At 31.0% G+C, this 20,095-nt stretch overlaps 1 protein-coding gene across 1 annotated transcript in view; it reads right to left on the bottom strand.

The window, feature by feature from the left end:
• Positions 1-20,095, bottom strand: part of LOC143048863 (proto-oncogene tyrosine-protein kinase ROS-like) — an 84,495-nt gene that overhangs the window by 22,691 nt on the left and 41,709 nt on the right. Inside the window, exons 7-8 of the mRNA XM_076222732.1 lie at positions 16,806-16,887; positions 11,329-11,625 (exon numbers count right to left, since the gene is read on the bottom strand). Coding sequence (XP_076078847.1) covers positions 11,329-11,625; positions 16,806-16,887 — 379 coding nt within the window. The remainder of the gene's footprint in view (positions 1-11,328; positions 11,626-16,805; positions 16,888-20,095) is intronic.

Here is a 20,095-nt window from a genome sequence, read left to right as displayed (position 1 = left end):
ATATCTTTCACCAAGTAAACTTGGTCCAAATAAAATTAATCTAGGGGTGGTTGGGGGGGGGGGGGACAAGAGGTATGCCCTACCCCCTTTTGTTGGAAAAATTTGGTTGATTATTTAGGGAATGACTGAAGCATTACTGGAGCAGTGCCCCCTCATAAACAAACAGTGAGTCACCAGTTATAAAAACTACTAGATCTTGCACTGCAATTGTCATGCATTTCAATAACATGGTCAAATTGCTGAGACCCCCCCCCCCCCCTCTCCTAAACTATTGAAAACTATCATTATGCATTGACAAATGATAAGATACAATCATTCAGATAAACACCCTCAAAGGTGTGTCTAATACATAACATAACCTCTCCTGTGATGTACTTCATACTCAAAGGTGTGTCTAATACATAACATAACCTCTCCTGTGATGTACTTCACACTCAAAGGTGTGTCTAATACATAACATAACCTCTCCTGTGATGTACTTCACACTCAAAGGTGTGTCTAATACATAACATAACCTCTCCTGTGATGTACTTCACACTCAAAGGTGTGTCTAATACATAACATAACCTCTCCTGTGATGTACTTCACACTCAAAGGTGTGTCTAATACATAACATAACCTCTCCTGTGTTGTACTACACCTTCAAAGGTGTGTCTAATACATAACATAACCTCTCCTGTGTTGTACTACACCCTCAAAGGTGTGTCTAATACATAACATAACCTCTCCTGTGTTGTACTACACCCTCAAAGGTGTATCTAATACATAACATAACCTCTCCTGTGTTGTACTTCACACTCAAAGATGTGTCTAATACATAACATAACCTCTCCTGTGATGTACTTCACACTCAAAGGTGTGTCTAATACATAACATAACCTCTCCTGTGTTGTACTACACACTCAAAGGTGTGTCTAATACATAACATAACCTCTCCTGTGTTGTACTACACACTCAAAGGTGTGTCTAATACATAACATAACCTCTCCTGTGATGTACTACACACTCAAAGGTGTGTCTAATACATAACATAACCTCTCCTGTGTTGTACTTACACACTCAATTGTTTTAAAACATCTGTTTGTTAACTAATATTATCAGTCTTTTAATCAGCCTGCTCTGACAGATTTATAGCTCTACTTTATCACTTCATAATTGAGAGAAGATATAAAATTTCCACATTTTAAAGAATAAAGATTATGAATTTGAAAGAAAAACATAATTAAAATGCTTTTAAGAGTTCAGTCCATGGGTCTACTGGTTATTGTCCAGTCCACCATCCAGTAAAACTATGACATATTTTCACTGAAGACCAAATAGGGGAGGGATGTATTATTATTAAAGCAACTTCTACAAATTACACTCAAAAAATTGTCAATATGATTAGAAGTCTTCTTTTCTCTACTTGATTTTTATCTGATAACTTATTTCCTATTCTGACATTCCATTAAATAAACCATTACATCTGAGACATATGGCAAGTTTTGATATCAAATAATTTATAGCCATGGAAAATCCTCTGGTGGCTTCAGTGAACCGGTTTAAAAAACAAAAAAGAAACAAGATGGTCGTCCATAACAAAAATCTACACCCTCAAAGTACTTATTTTTTAAATTATAAAACAAAATAAAACAGATTAATTATTCATTTGCTTTAAACCATCTAGGATTCAAAGAAACTATGTTTTTTTATGCATTTTAGTTTAACTTAATATCTGCACATCAGTCAGAACTCAGTAAAAAATACAAACACTTTTTGAACTGTAAATTCACCTACAAAAGATAAAATTTTATCAAAGTTCTTTCAAAGGGAGACAACAACTTCTTTGAAGCACTACCTGAAAGGGAGACAACTTCTTTGATGAAGCATTACATGAAAGGGAGACAATTTCTTTGAAGCACTACCTAAATGGGTTTATTCTACTGTTTTTGAAGTTTTAGTGCAAATGAAATTTTTATGAAATACAAAATTATTGATGTATTCATTTGGTATACAATTAGCAACCTGTAAAATCATAAATTTGCCATACTCAGCTTAATTGCACCCCATTTATTAAATAAATGCCATAATACTTATTAGAAATTAGCTAACTTATGAAAAGAAAACAAGAATTTTTTCCCACTAAAAAATAAAAATCTGTTTTTCATGAACAAAACATTTTTTTCTATTAAATCTAAAACCTACTATTATAGGTAATTAAGAAATTTGGTGTGACCCTAAAGTTTAATCAAAATCTGCCTATTAAAGATGAACTTTTATCAAAAACAAAAGATAGGAACAACATTTACAACTTCCAGCAGGCACACTTTAAAATTAAACCACAGTAATAACCAATAAAATATAAACTCCATTGAACTTAGTTACCTAAATGTTGACAATATAGGAGCAGAATAATTATATAATACTTAGTCTGCTAGCAGGAGGGGCGTGTTTGAAGTTTGTTTACCTCTCTTCCCAGTGACACATGTTTTTCCTCTTGGTCTGATAGAGCAATAACCATCCGTGGGAAAAAGAAACCTAACTCCATGATCTGGGTCACTTTTACATCTTTTTGTGTATGACAAAAATGTTTACTACTAAAACATTGGTAAAACATGTGTTTTTGATGAAGTGGTTTTCAATTTGTAACCAGCCAAAATATAATTTTATTCACAGACAGGGCAATTTAGGATAATTTGAATGCATACTGTTTATTATATAATGTGTGTTAAACTTTTCTATAAGTCAAAGTCATTAAATGACAAAAAATTTGTCCTCAAACAAAGAAATTGTAATATTAGTTAAAAATATGAGTCAAAACAATGTGCTGTCAGTGTTCACAGTTTTAGTTTGAAAGTTAAACAAATTTTGTGATTTTTTTTTCAACCTGAGAAATAAGAACTGCCAGGCTGAAGATGGCATGATATGCCAGGAGGCCATTAAATCAGCCATCTGTCAAATACAATTCTCTAGTTTTTTGTAGTTGACAACTGTTAAGCAGAGGCAAGGTTACTGTAGGCAAGCAGGCAATCAGATGATAAAGTTTAAACAGAAAAAGATTTCAAAGTTTTGGATGTAAAAAAAAAGACATTTCAATGAAATTTCAATAACAGCAATCCAAAAAACATGTTTCTTTAAAATCAACTTCTTTAGTGGTGTGTTTAAAGTTTTATGAGTGGTTTAGGTGTGTGGTACTCAATCCTTTGTTTTTCTGTGTCATGTTTTGTGGACTGCTTTTTTTTCTTTTGACCATGCTGGATAGGCCCCCTTGGTATGAGTTCCCTTTTTACTTAATTATCAAATCTGTTGGCAAGTGGTCCATTGAAAAATGGTTAGAAAAAACATATTTTTTGCAAAAAGGGGACAAAGCACATGATAAGAGGGGGGAGCTGTTGTATATTATGAAGCAATTACACCTCACAAGTAGGTTCATTTTATAACCTACTAAAATGTACATTATAATTTCTCAGTACATATGAACAAGTGTCAGTAAAGTCAAAACATATTAATTTCTATGTTTTTCTTATACCAGATGTCATGATGGACTCCATATGTTTGAATGGTAAATGATCTATTGCTCTCCATGGTGTTCACCAAAGGGAGGTAATTAACCTTGTTTTGTTTAAGTTCAAAGTTACATGTGTTAATTCCAAGATAAAAACAAATTTTAAGATGATTTTTTTTTCTATACCATTATTCCAAATTTTTTCAATTTGACTTTCCAAGTTAGGTATGTAAAAAAAACTAAAGGTACCACAGAAAAAAAACTTTTTGAAATGTGCATATTTGCACTTTTTCATTTAAAATCCAACAAGAAATCCATTTCAGCATGCAAATATATTATATTTGGATTACTTATATTTTGTGTTCTTTATACATGACTACTACCCTTTTTTGGGGAAAACATGAAAATATTTAATGCTCATTTAAACTATGCACCACCAGGCATTTCCTGAATTTCTCTACCTTAAAATTCCATTTTTCTGACCTAAGATTAAGAAGTAACTAACATTTTTACCCATAAATCTCTACAAATCCTCTTCATTTTTCCACATTTTCAAAAACGTTTTTTTCAACTTTATTTAATCTAAAGCATTTTTAAGTCAAAGAGAAATTTGATCACATATAAATCTGGTTGATCTCCTTCCTCATTGGCTATCACTTACATATCAATGACAAAAGTGCAGTAACACAGATCTGATAAACATCTGACAAGCTTATAGATTAACAGGAGGTAATGCACTATAAAAACACAAGATTGATAAAGATCAGACTGAAATTCTGAATTAAATAGAGGCTCCAATGACACACTATTAAATAGGATAAAAGTCTCCAATTATCAAGAGGCTCCCAGCATTACATTATTTATGAATATATCAAACAAAGATTAAAAAAAAATTCAGACACAGAATTCTCAACTCAAACAATCAGCCAATGAAGAAGAAAAAAGAACTTTGAATTATGAAAAGAAACAATAAGCATTAAAACTGTTTTTGGAATAACATGTTCGTCACATGACCTGACTGTTTCAAAATACTTCAACATACATAGGTTGATCCAGGAGGCTGAACCCCTTGATCATCTTTTTTTTTAATCTGATGTTTTTCACATGAAGTGTAAAGTTGTCCATTTTTTTTTAATTACATACACAGCTAATTTTGCATAGGTACTATTTCTGTACTAAAAAAATGCAGTACTGGCAATTTACTTTTAATATTTAGTACTATTTCTTTACTTTAAAACTATTGTAATATTTAGGTACTTGTATTTTTCAGTACTTGATTTGTACTAAATATTTTGGTACAGAAATAATACAATATTCCATGTTTGAAAATCATAACTTTAAGAGATTTGAAATAGAAAAACTTTCAAAATGCTGAAAATGTAACGGTAGTAACCAAAAATCTATAGTACCTAAATTTCAAGTACAAATACAGTACTGTAAAATACAGGTACCTAAATATTACAATAATCTTAGAGTAACAAAATAGTACTGAATATTAAAAGTAGATTTCCAGTACTACAAATTTTTAGTACAGAAATAGTACCTATGCAAAAGTAGCTGTGTAGATGTAGGAAGATGTGGTGTCTTTCAAAACCCTAGCATGAGTCTTTGACACATAATGTTACAGAGACTTAATGTTTTTATGACTGTTGATTGACCTCTAATTGTCTTTAGGTTTTTCGGTTAATGCTTCAATATCCTTTTATTCGCAATCTCTTGTCATCTATAAAAGGAGAGTTAACAGGACATTGACATGAAATTTATTCTATTCGAAATGAACTTTTATAATAATTTAATCTACATACTTTTAAGACATACCATAACATAGTTCCTGTCTACCAACATCAAAATCATTCTAAATCTTAAATCAAACTTTCAGTTTCATTTAACTTCTTTTTATTGTAAATGGAAATTGCAAACAATTTGAAAACATGAAATAAATTTTGTTATGCAAAGTTTATATGTTATTCTAACTAAATAATGACTTTACATGTCAACTAAAAATTGAATATAGTTTCCATTAAGATTGTTATTAGCTTTATGTAAATAAGAATAATTATCAAGATGTCAAAAGCAGTAACATTTTACTCAAGTTACACAACTGTTTAATTTAAATTTTTAAAAAATGTATCTATTCATAATCAAATTTCTCTTCTTTATGCATTTAAGAACAATCAATTTAAAAGTCACTAAATTACATTTTGTATCTATTTATAATTGAATTTGGTCTTTTTTCATAAACCTAGAACAATTATTTTGGAAATTGATTCAATATCTAATTCCAGAATGTTAGATTACAGCACTGATTACTTTACTAACTCACTTACAAGAAATATATTACACACATTTATTTAGTTCTTTAAACTTATTACTTTAGTTCCATTTCTATGGCTCAATGGTGAATTAAGTTTGGTAATCAGGGCTTTTTCAGTTTTCTCCCAATTGATGCCACTAATTTTCCCTTTTTTTATGGGCTAATGAGGAATACAAAAAATGTTACACTGACAATTATAATTGATTATTTTTCTGAATAAAAATCATTTCTTGCTGCTTTTTATCAAATTTGCCCTTTTTGTCAAGTCTGCCTTTGAAACTTGATTCATTAATATTAAAACATAATTCAAGGTTACACCATTTTAAAACTTATAATAAAGATACACAGAGGAATTTACTGAACTAGCCAGAAATCCGAAAATCATTTATATTTATTTGAAAAATACCAACACCCCATTATAAAAAAAGGGTAATTTTTTATCAGTTATTACATTCAAAGTTGATCATAATCTGATTTTTTTTTTTACCCTCTCCCCATAATTTTGGTTGCTCATCCCCAAGTCCCTAGCTAGCTTTCTTTAGTTCTGGTTCCTTCCATTGTTTACTATGGTAAAAAAATGATGCCTGCATGCAGTCAAATTGAACATATAGATCTGTCTACAATTTCTGTAAAAATAGCTATAAAAGTGATGATATTGATCTAAATAAATGTAAGCAACAAGCTAAATAAATAATGGTACTCTTTTGCAAGCTTGCTTTTATTTTTCCATGTATCATATTCTATATCCAATCTGTAGCTATACAAATAAATCGTCAAATATAATAACTCTTTACAAATTACGTGTTTGTATTAATAACTCATGAAGAATGATAGTTTGTCCAAAAATCTTCTGTTAATGCTGCATCAATCAATCATATATAACGGTACTTCGTAGAAAAAGTTCGGTACTTCGTAGAAAATTTGAGATATAAACTGATAATGTAGTGAACTTCATACCTCAATCAATACCAACCAATCAAAGACAGATCAACAGAACGAGATTAAAATGTCCAAATTCAACATCGATGTGATTTCCGTAGCGATATTATATATCTGATCCAATATAGATATGACCTCTTCTCGCCAATATTTGTTTATTTATGTAGTACTTCTTGTGACCATCCAATATATCTATCAAATAAAGTTAAGTTCAAGAACTTTTGTCTGAGAAATCGTAGAAAACACTCAGTTGTAGTCTCAAATACTCTTATTGGTAAAACCAAAATGGCTAAAACACCGGCACAATTCTAACAATGCAGTCAAACCAGGAAGAAGTTCCAATTGAAGACAACTTGACCGTTTTTAGGAGTTCATCTTGATTACTTAACGAAGCCTTAATTTAATCTCTACAAGTCTTATTTTCCTTGTTCTTATAGGGCTACAATAAGCAAAAACATAGAAATATTCTATAGAAAATCTATTGTTTTGGGATTGTAGCACACAGCATAAAACATTTTATCTGTTAACCAAGTTTTCCTACGCTGTTGTCAGTCCAATGTATGTTCCCAACATCTTGATATAATGAACTCTTGAATTCAATTCCTAAATTCAAGACAATTTTACATTAGACTATTCCAAAATTGTGAAGATTTAAATGGATTCTTTATCTTGAATTCCTGAAAAAAGGTTCTTCCATTTTCCCATCAATTAAGAGACAAGCATCACAAGCATCTGTACTTAAAAATATCCATTTCAATTTAAAAAAAAAAAAACAACAAATAAAGCCATTAAGGATTTATTTTTCCTTTTTCCTTTTATAGTTTTTGACAAATTGTGTATTGCCTTTTGTGTATAGGTGTCAAGAGTATCCATTAAGATATACTTACTTGGCACACCTGATTTGGGGATAAATGTCCCTGTATGTAGCAGATTTTTTTTTATCTTTCCTTAAAGTGCTAAAAATCGTTTTTCAAAGATAAAAACTAACACATTTTCCACTGTAATAGAATGGTATCTATATCTTTCAATTATCAGTCCTCACTGAAAGTGCTAAATAATGGTATCTATATCTTTCAATTATCAGTCCTCACTGAAAGTGCTAAATAATGAAGTTTCCCATCCCAAAATTTTTCTACAACTTATAGCTGTTCTCTGCTTGTTTCTAAAATTAATAGCTATTTTTTGTCTAATTTTATCTTGCCATTATGTTCTTAAGTTGCATTAAGAAACAAGTAATCAATCAATCAACCTAATAACATTATTTGCATTACCATGCAAAGTTAGTTGTGTCATCATGTTGGTATATATATAAATCACGGATTTTCAAGGACTTTTTTCATATCTATCTTCCTGTACATACATGAAATATTTGCCATTGGATGTTAAGCAACCAGCAATCATCAATCAAAAAAAAAAAAAAAAAAAAAATCATTCATTTATTCAATTTTTTATGATTTGATTGTGTTTTTGGGGGTTGGGGAGGGTTTCTTCCCTTTTTTTGAAAAAAAGTCTTAAGAATAATTGCCCGATTCCTTAAACCGTTAGCACTTGAAGTTATTTGATTTTGCCATCAGTCTAATGTCCTTCAAGTCATATTGAAAATCCTGTTTGTTACTAAATAAATACAAATGTTTGAAATTATTACCAGAAAGTCTGTGTGCAAATATTGAAACAACCATATAAAAATAAAATTGTTATAACAAAAAATAAAATAATTCTGGAAAACTTCAGATAGATAACTATTATGCAAACACTACTGATTAATAACTCTGAATAATTCAAAAGTAATTCAGTTCTGAGTAAATTTCCATTTTTTTTGTTGATAATTTTCAAACCTGTCTATTAATCCCTCAATTTACACTTGCCAAAAATCAACTCAATAATATTAATTGTAACAAATTTCAATTTACAAGGCTGACAGTTGTTCAAATTGGTTTTTGGTATAAGTTATGGCTTATAACAAACACTGATGGTGTTTTACATGTCTTCTGACAAATCAAACTTGCATGTTGTAATTCCGTAAACAAATTACAACATTACTTATCATTTTTACATGATTTGGGATATCAACAACTGATTATATATGTTTGTGATTGAAATTTACGGTAAAACAGAAAATTGCATAATTCATGACTTTTTCTTACAAAAATTATACATTTTTAATAGCTTCATTCTTATTTAAAATTGAGTCTATCATGGAATACATGTGGTCTGCAAATGACACTAGGCTTAATCAAAAGTCACTGCTTTCAGATAAAAAATTAAATAGCTGAGTGCAAAACTTCATGTCCATTACTGCAGAAGTATTTGTACAAGTTTTATAACGTCCCTTTGGTATCTTTCGCCTCTCTTTCATAAAATTCTGTCTAACAGTCTTTAGTTTTCTCGTTTGAATTGTTTTACATTGTCTTATCGGGGCCTATTATAGGGCTTTGCTCATTATTGAAGGCCGTACTGTGACCTATAGTTGTTAATGTCTGTTTCATTTTGGTCTTTTGTGGATAGTTGTCTCATTGGCAATCATACCCTATCTTCTTTTTTATATTTCCAGAAGTTGTGGATTAACAAATGAAAAGTTTATATATATTCTGATATTTTATTTTCCAACAATAAAACTTCATTAGCATGAATTTGTCCCAAAAAAACTTTATGCTTAAAGGAGTAACCTCCCTTGTAATAAACATAAAATTCAGATAATTCTGTAAATTGGTTAAAATCAATAAATCAGTGCAGCCTGTTGGTGATGTGTAGTATTTATCTTAACTATTCTACTTTAAGTAGACAATTTACAAGGTAATCGTTTCTTTAACTGTTACTTTGTAATTTTAAGAAAGAGCTTTATTATGTAATATCGCATTATTGTTCAAAGCTTATCAGCAACAAATGGAACTTACATAATGCATAGGGAAGAAAGGAAATCTGCTGATAGCTGTGTGACTTAGGGAGGAAACGAACCATGTTGCGATAATAGTTTTTTCCTAATGTTTAATTTTTATAATTCAATTTGAAACATTCATTACAATTCCACTGAACAAAGTACAGTGTAACCTGTCTAATCTGACACCTGAGTATTCCAATATCCTGGTTTAAGGTGGTACCCAACACTTTTACTAAAATTAATTTGGCTCGTTTAATTTTCATAAAATTTTGTCAAAGTATTTACTTTGACCCTTTAACAAAAATATAAAAATTTCAAAAATTTTGAACCAACCGTTTTGTCAAAAAAATTACACTGGTTATATAGCAGTTTGACAAACACCAATTTTGATCATTGAGAAGCTTAATTTTCCTTTTACAACACAACGTAATTAAAACGTTCAGCTGACTTTACAGAGTTATCTCCCTGTAGTGTTAGGTACCACCTTAACGACAAATTTTCATGGTCCCAATATGTGCCTAACCTTGCAGAAAAAAACCCATGCTTAATCTGACATTTTTTCCTGGTCCCCAAGCTTGTTGGATAACACAGGTTACACTGTACCAAGAAATAAATAAATAAGTCAAGATGAAAATTCTTATGGTACAATGGGTAAAAAATATATACCATATGCAGTTTTTGCGTTTTCTTGGTCTTTATCAAAATCTAAAACAAACAAAATGCATACAAAAAACTATAGTAAACATTTTATCTACTGATGTAGTCTTTCACCTATTTCACAGGTAACACCTGCCCCAAATTACTTGAGATTGTTAATAGAATTGCTTAACAACCCTAGATATTGGTAAACGAGCATTATCTAAGACAATTACTGTCACTAAGTGTTATAGAGTACATACGTAGGTAGTATGTTCTATACTAATATTAGTATGTACTAGCTGTTGTACTCTTTGGTATTCTAAGATTTGTGCATGCTGTACGTCATCAAAAAAACACAAGAATTCTTTTTACATAGTGCTAAATATTGACACAAAGGAGAATAATGAGTACACTAGCATTTATTTCGCTCTTAACCAATTTTCTTGCAGAAGATCAATGCCAAAATTAAGCTGAATATTGCTCTCTGGCAAAAAATGGTGTTGTGAATATTAAAATCACTCAAGTGGAACTGTAAAGATGCGTAACATTGATTCAGCTGCTTTTATTTTAGCAACTAGCAATTTTATTTTAAACTCTGTAACTGTAAAAGTTTAAAGAAAGTAAGTTAACCATTGTAAATTGTAAATTCAATTGATTTTACAAAGAAGCAATTTCTTCTGTTTCAAATCAAATACATGTATTCCATTTGCTTCATTCTATTTATAACAGCTTTTTCAAATATTGTAAAAAAAAAAAAAAAAAAAAATCCTCCATTTTGATGTTTTAATGTAACAAGAATCAACATAATCAATTTATCAAGATCTTTTTAAAGGAAACCAATCTTGAGGTCACATAGTAAAATGACCAATGAACCATTCAAATTTGTTGCTTTAAAAACAAATACAGATGATTCATTTGTCATTTGGGCATGCAATGCTTTGTAATTTTCAAATCAACAAACTGAAACACCGAAAAAAACATACAATTTCTAAAATTTCAGTAACAAAAATAATTTTCAACTCTCAAATTGAAGTTACCATGACTACAGATAGTATCCAATCACAAACTACTTACAGTTGCCTGAACTTGGTGTTGTCATATTGGCTCTGTCTGTATGTCCTTCACCATCTTGATTTCTTGCAGTCATGGCAACAATATATTCCTGAGATGATTTTAACTGACGGAAGGTCCAGGATGTGACATCGGGAGGAACTTCCACACTCGTGTCATAGACATCTTTGTTGTTGATAGGTTTCAGGTATAATCGGTAACTTAGTAGATGCCCATTGGTGTACACTGGTGGTTTCCATGACAACGATATCACAGAACATGTTGGTGCAGAAATTTCTGTGATTATTGGAGCAGATGGAGCTGAAATAAAAGACGAGAAAAGAGAATCATCATCACGCTATAAATATCTTTAATATATACCAACAAGGTATCCATGTTGAAGGCCTTACATTGACCTATAATGGTTTACTTTTATTTAAATTGCTATTTGGATGGAGAGTTGTCACATTGGCACTCACACCATATCTTCCTATATCTATATAAGACATGATCTGGAGAGGAAAGCAAAACCAGTGGCAGATCCAGGGGGGGGGGCCAGGGGTTGGAACCCCCCTGTTTTTTTGGCCGATCAATGCATTTGAATGGGAGCATACAGTTGGAACCTCCCCTTTACTCTGGGTTGGGAACCCCCCCTTTTTAAAATGGCTGGATCCGCCACTGAAAACACAGTACAAGGTGGATAAATATCATTAGTGGCCTATCTTCCACCAAGGGGCAACATGTTTAAGCAAGTAAGTAAACAAGCAAGAAGACCATTATAATGGTAACATTTTTGTATTTAAATTGACACAACTTGCAATAAACATTTGATGTGGTGAATTATGGGAAAATTTTAGGAAAATTAAAGACACATCAGATTGCTAAAAGAGGGTATTTGAACTTAAAAGCTTCAGGATAAAGGTCATTCCTAAATTTTTACAGTCACCAAAATACAAAATGAAACTGTCTAGATAAAACATGCAGAATTCAAACAAATAAAGATTACAATTTGTGGGTTATTTTTACACTTGACAAGTAATTAAAAATAAAATTACAAAAACATGTATTCACAAAGCTCTCTAAACTTATATAAACAAGAATGTGTGGATGCCCCACTCGCACTATCATTTTCTATGTTCAGTGGACCTTGAAATTTGGGTATAAACTCTAAAAATAAAATTAAAATTAGAAAGATCATATCAAAGAGAACATGTGTTGTTTATTGGACTTCAAATCAATCAAAAACTACCTTGACCCAAAACTTCAACCTGAAGCGGGATGAACGAACTGACGGACGGACGGACAGACGGATGGACGGACGGACGGACAAACATACAGATGGAAGAACGAACGGACGGACACACAGATCAGAAAACATATCTTGAAAAAATTTGATGAAAACTGAAAATGTTTAAAATTCAGTAAATCAAAGGAAGCACTACTAAGGCTTGAGGTTGTTAACAATTTATTTGATTTCTACTTAAATCAACATTTCTAGGAAGTGCTGAACTCATTGTAGAATAGACTCAGATAGACAGGAAATAATCAAATTGTATCTTGACCTATAATGGTTTAATTTTATAAATTGTGACTTGGATGGAGAGTTGTCTCATTGGCACTCATACTATATCTTCTTATATCTATTTGATGCTTAAATGCTTGTTTAGTGCAGGAATACAAATTAAAATAATTGAGTTTTCCAAACAAATGCTTAGATATAATTTTATATGCAATCTGATGAGCACCTGTTTGGCATATTACTTAAATACTTTACTGAGCATGTTAAATTTTTTACATAGACTATGCTAGTTTTCTCTGTTTGAATGTCAGACTATTTTGAAACATGTTAAAATAACTAAAAAAAAAATATATTAAAAGTCAAACCATATTGAAGAAAATTCAAAAAATGTAATGACGTCTGAATTCAACCATATTCTCAAAAGTCTGCACGATATAAGACTTATAAATGTAATATGCTATGAAATTGGAGCAAATATCCCCCTACACGCAATATTTGTTTTTAATTATAATCTGAGAATCAACATGCAAGTGATATTTTATTACTGGTACTACATAATCTTATTAATTGAAAATTACATAATAATTAAGATTTTAACGTGAGCTGATTTCTTCTATCAACATTGTCTGCCAATCCTTAAGTGTCATACATAGCCTCTTAGTGATATTAATGGCGCTAGCACAGACATGAATATCCTCCGTCGTCAATTAAAATTCGTCTTCAAAATGCAAATTAATTCAAAGCTGTATTAACATGGTACCAAATATCACGTCAAACATGGCATCTATCTAATGAAATTGATTCAAGCAAATTCAAGTGCTATTAAAGATAGAAACTCTTCATGTCAGACTTTTATTGAATAACAAACAACTTATTCTGTACAGGATGTAACAAAAAAATGGTGCAATAATAAAATGGTGCAATAATACGGTGTTGTTAACTGGCTGTTTCTGCATTGGCTCTGTTATAGATTGGAGGTAAGGTGTATTGGACCCAAGACTCAATGGGTATTGCAGATGCTGATTTATCCTTAGTAGGGCTGATTTGCTCATATCATTCAATAATATAGGGTTATTGCATGAATATTGGGGAATATTGTCCTGAGTAGAATTCTATATTGCACGAGCTTGCGAGTGCAATATATGTTCTACGAGGGACAATATTCATGCAATAACCCTTTTATTGTATAGCAATATAATATTTGAAAGTAAAAATTGGTTTAAACTAAGATTTTGTCGTTGATGACGTCATTATACATTTTGATGATTTATTGCACTAGTGTAATAGCAGAATTTATCGCAGGCTTACTTTTGGTTACTTTCTGTGGGAAATATTATATTGCTATGCAATAATATAGCATATTGCACTAGTGCAAATATAAGACTCAAACCTAGCCTTCATACAGGATGTTACCAAAAGTTGGTGCAGTAATATATCTTATTGCACTAAAGCAAATATAAGGCTTAAATAAATATATGACCTTATCAGTGACAAAACTATGTCTTAATCATCTTTCTCAGTGAAGCTTTGCTAATATAAAATAAAAGGGCTGCCACAAAAAAAAAACGCCGAAATTGATAAAATTTATTTAAGTTTTAAAAGTTCTGTTCACCTACATATTTTTTCAGACACGACAGACAAACTTAAGGTGGTACCTAACACTACAGGGAGATAACTCTTTGAAGTCAGCTAAACGTTTTAATTACGTTGTGTTGTTAAGGAAATGTTAAGCTTCTCAATGATCAAAATTGGTCTTTGTCAAACTGCTATATAACCAGTGTAATTTTTCTGACAAAACGGTTGGTTCAAAATTTTTGAAATTTTTATATATTTTTTTAGAGGGTCAAAGTAAATACATTGTCCAAATTTTATGAAAATTAAACGAGCCAAATTAATTTTAGTGAAAGTGTTGGGTACCACCTTAATGAAAGAACAAAAATAAAAAGTATCCTCACTAACTTAAAAATTCTTCAAAATTTTTTTAAAAAGAGTCACAGTTTGTTTTCAGTACAATCATCTTCCTTATTGGAGGACAATTATACCAAGGCTTGTGTACTTATTAATTTGTTTTTTAAAGGAAGTTATCTAGTTTATTTATATCAAGTGGTTTTTCTTCTTATTGTATTCAACTATCATCATTTATTCTTCTTACAATTCATGTTTCTTTTTCTGGCAAAGTGAAAAACTGTATATAAAAAAAAAACAACTTCAAGGTTTATTCAAACCAGGAAGTCTGTAAAAACTGCAAAAAAACAAACGCTTGACTATGTTTTGTCAACCAATGGAATGATTGAAAACAACTGTCATGTATTTGAGGAAGAAAAGGGGGGTTGCTTGGTTTACAGATATCTAATTCTCCAATTTGTATGACAGTTGACTTAAGTTTGCTCATATTGCCAACAATAAGTGTGAGCAACTCAAACAGACATGATTGCTCAATGTGACAATAATTGGGATCCAGTAGCCAAAAAATGTGTAAGCATACATGATAAATAAATAATAAAAAACAAACAAACAAGCAATCATCAAGGACAAGATGGAAAAGATATTAAAGGGATATTCAAACTTTCTTTCTATGTTGTGATGTTACACTATTGTTTCAGATAAGGGTGAAGATTTGGTACCATTAAAACATTAAAATCCGGTGAAATTATTTACACCTGTCCTAAGTCAGGAATCTGATGTTCAGTAGTTGTAGTTTTTTATATTGATTAGACCGTTGGTTTTCCCGTTTGAATGGTTTTACACTAATAAGTTTTGGGGCCCTTTATAGCTTGCAGTTTGGTGTGAGCCAAGAAAAATGAGAATTAAGTCAGAGATCAAAGACCTCTCCTACAATCTTGGATATCCTGACTTATCTTTAGGTTTTTGACACGCTACTCTACTAACACAAATATCTGGTCCTAAGACATACTATAGTATTTTGATAAAATTATGTCCTGGACAAATATTAATGATTTCCAAGTGAATAACCGAAAGAAAAATTATTAAGATAGTACAAATTTAAGTCTCATAGCACTATAGACCATTCTCAAGGGTAAAGAAGATGGTCGCATAATTCTACCGATTTAAATATTAGGGGATAGTTGGTGACAAAAAATGATTAAAAGTTGTTAAGCATTATCACAATATTTACATACATATTCACTAGTGGATTTATGTTTTCTATATTTCATGATTTATTTGTCTTTATTCAATGATCAAAATTGTAAAAGTGCAATATTAGAGTTTATATCATAAATAATTAGATAAACATACAATGGTGACTATTCTTTATAGATTTTTTACAGTTTTTTAACAAGAGGGAGTATCAGTGTTAAAATGTCATTCAAGGGCAACACCAGAAAATTTGGAAGACCCTTGACAACAGTGGCGGATCCAGCCATTTTAAAAAGGGGGGTTCCCAACCCAGAGTAAAGGGGGCTTCCAACTATATGCTCTCATTCAAATGCATTGATCGGCCAAAAAAAGGGGAGGTTCCAACCCCCGGATCCGCCACTGGACAATCTATTCATCCCTACCTTCCTTAAAGCAACATCATTGACGTATATGTCATATATTCTCATTTTTTTTAAATAAGATAAAATCATATCACTCCAGTAGATTGTCAGATAAAGTGAGCATAAAAAAGATGCTACATAAAGAAATACAAATATCTTATTGTATCAACTTAACAATTCATTGAAAGCCTGAGACTTCATTGTGAATGTGAATATTTTAAGTGTTTTAAATGGTTTCAGATTTTTTTTCATACAGCCCTGCTATTGAAACTTAATTCCCTAACAGCCCCTCCAAGAAAAACCTCCCCAACAAAATTAATGTGATAATGTATTGTTGCGATTTCAGAAAATTTTGTTTGCAGTTCTTCTGTTGCAGTACAATGGATTATAATAAACACTCTCGAGATACAATCTCATGGATTTTGTATACAGTATATAGTAGTTACTTACTCCCTCTGATTGACCAATCACTAAGCACTTACCTCCATGTGGTAAAGTTGTTATTATTTCTGATTCTTTGGTGTACAATACTTCTGTTGTGGTAATGACCAATGAAATACGGAACTGAAAATATAAAAAACAAATCTTTAAAATATAAACAACAAGAATGTGTCCACAGTACACGGATGCCCCACTCGCACTATCATTTTCTATGTTTAGTGGACCGTGAAATTGGAATAAATTCTCTAATTTGGCATTAAAATTAGAATGATCTTATCAAAGGGAACATGTATACTAAGTTTCAAGTTGATTGGACTTCTACTTTATCAAAAACTACCTTGACCAAAAACTTTAACCTGAAGCGGGACAGACGGACGAACGAACAGACGAACGAACAGATGGACGGACAGATGGACGGATGGACAGACAGACGAACGGACGCACAGACCAGAAAACATAATGCCCTATCGTAGGTGAGGCATAAAAAGATGATGTTCCTTTTGTTTCTAATTTGTTGGGTTTGTTATTCATTAAACAAAAGTGTTTATTTGTTGTAATCATCCATACCCTAAGTGGTAATAAAAACCAAGCATTCTTGGTAATTAACAATGCACAGTATGGTATTTGATCATTCCATTGTCCATCCATCCATCTATTGTTAAACGCAGCTTTAAATGGTGTATTATGGGAACCCAGAAAGATCCCACTTAGGTGGCAAGGTCACCTTTAAACATTGTCTTAAAATACCAGATTTATTTTAAGCTAATTTGACAGGTCTATTTCTTATAATAAACCTGTGATAAAAAGCACAGGTTCTTTTAAATGAGACACCAAGTTGCAAGGTGACTTTCAATCTCAAACCCCTCCCCTCCAAAAAAAAAACCCAGGCCTAATTTGACTATGTAAGAGCCAGTCATATATATATAAATGTCAAGCCTCAAATCAACAACAGTTATAATACAATTTTGTCATTTAAATATTTGACTGAACAATTTAAAGTTTTTTAAAACAACTTTGAGCCTCTTTTTTGTTGTAAAAAAACACAATCTGTCTATTAAACAGTTACAGATAACATTTATCACCCTGCCAAGGGAATAGTGTTGACTGATTGCCCCTCTCCTGTGCTTTTATCAACTTTTATCAACAACAGCACAGGATTAAATTTCGACAAACAAAGAAATCTCCTAATTATATAATTAAGTTTGTGTTATATAATATCCTGTTCTATGATATAACCCATGCTGTAAATTTAAAGTTCATTCATAAAATATAAAATGTTTAGAGGCATCAACATGGCACAAAAATGTAAGTGTAGCACGTTTTGAGGGCAAAAAATAAATTCCACGAGAGGTACAGACAGTCCACAGGTTTTTCCAGTCGGTAATCACTGATGATTAAGTAACAGTGCAAACTGTCTAATTGTTTTATAATTCTGTGTAAAAAAGAATCTACTAGTTTTTGTTACTGCTGAAATCAAAAATCATGCCATTTATCTTAAAATCAGAATATCAAACTGCTTCAAAATTATAAAAAAAAAATGAAAAAAAAAAATGATCAGACCTGTTCAACTAACGAGAACTGATTGTAGATTTTTTCAGATAAATACAGACAAGAAAATGTTGTTGTTTCTGCAGCTGCCTACCTGTGTCTTATCTACATTTGTACTTATACTGTTTAAACCATAATTACAGCCTTACAAACAGTTCAATTATCAATTCACACTTTGGCGATTTCTTACCTAGTATTTTATTATTTTCCTCTTTATATATCGTTCTGATCATGCATGAAATGTTTGCCACTGGACAAAAACATACAATAATCATTTAATTCTTTATTTGTTCTTAAAAGGTACTTTCAAAGAACAAAGAAATATAGTTTAATTATGTTTTCTTTTAAGCCATAGTTTTCACTTTCAAATGGTTTCATTGCCCCTTTAGGGATTTTTCTCTCATTATTTTTCTTTAAAAAAAAATTGACCTTGCAAGTCCTACTATAATCTGTTTTGGGATTTGCTTTTTTCTGTGCACAATTATTTCCAAATATCACAAAAATAAAAGTCAGACACGCATCTCTGCATCCCAAAAGGGATAAAAACGCCAACAAATTTCTAAGAAGAAATTTTAAGCTCATCTGGGATAATCTCATTCTTCAAAAGATCAGCCAAAAAAAAGGGGGGTTCCAACCCCCAGAAACATGATGTTAGTTCCCACATTTGAATTGTTTTACATTTGTCTTGACTAGGCCTTTTATAGCTAACTATGCCATAGAGGTTTTGCTCATAGTTGAAGGCCGTACTGTGACATAGAGTGAATGACTTCTACATCTTTTGGTCTCTAGTGGAGAGGTGTCTCATTGGCAAGCATAACACATCTTTTTATTTCACAGTTTTCTACCCAATATCCAACTGAAGAAAAAAAATTGATTGTTTTCAATTTCAGTGCTTTTCAAGTTTGGGTGCATTGAATTTTGCAAACACAAATATTCACTAAAACGTGAAATAAATTCAATATATGAATTTCAAGTGTAATGAGAATAAAAAAAGCAGCACTTAAAACATTAAAATCAGAAAATTTGGTAATACCTTTAAAAAGATGAAATAATCAAAGATTTTTTTAGTTATTTATTCTATTGATAAAGGACATTCAATTAAGCTTCTGTCATTTCTGACAGAATAATTGACATCAGAACCTAATTAACCTCTTTAAACTGACAACTTATCTCTATACACTGTCAACTTTCTCCTTAATAATGGTCCTTTATTGGCCTTGTTAGGTATCATAACATAGGCTGTTATCAGATTGTACTTAAATTATGACATTTGGTAATAATTTCTACGATTTCCAAGAATTCAACCAAGCAGTAGGAGTATTAAACGATAAATTTGTAGAAATGTAAAAGTCTGAATAATCAAGATTTTATATTACTACTCTAGGGTTACATTGAAGACGATAACCTTAAACTGAAAGGATTAGTATTTTAAAACAGCCATTTTTACATGACATTTTCTCCTAAATTAGTTTGTTGGAAATAAGTCAAATAAGTTCTAGAATAGTGACTTGCTATTTCATTATCACATAATTTGTGCAGATTTCTTAAGTAATAATAACATTAATTAGATGTATGTTTCATTATAATATGTTATTCTGATTACTGAATGCTTCTTTTTGTAACTTCATAGGGTTGTAAAAGCTTTGACCCTGACTCATTTTAAGAATGAAGTGCTTCATACAAAATGTACTTTGGTCAACACTTTTACAACCCAATAAAGTTACAAAAAGAAGCATATTCAATTCTTAAATAACTGAGCAAATCACCAATAGAATTTAATGAA

This window comes from Mytilus galloprovincialis, chromosome 10, assembly GCF_965363235.1.
Source record: "Mytilus galloprovincialis chromosome 10, xbMytGall1.hap1.1, whole genome shotgun sequence".
Lineage (NCBI taxonomy): Eukaryota > Metazoa > Mollusca > Bivalvia > Mytilida > Mytilidae > Mytilus > Mytilus galloprovincialis.
Note: the sequence above shows the minus strand (reverse complement) of the source record. Positions and strands in the feature narration are given on the sequence as shown.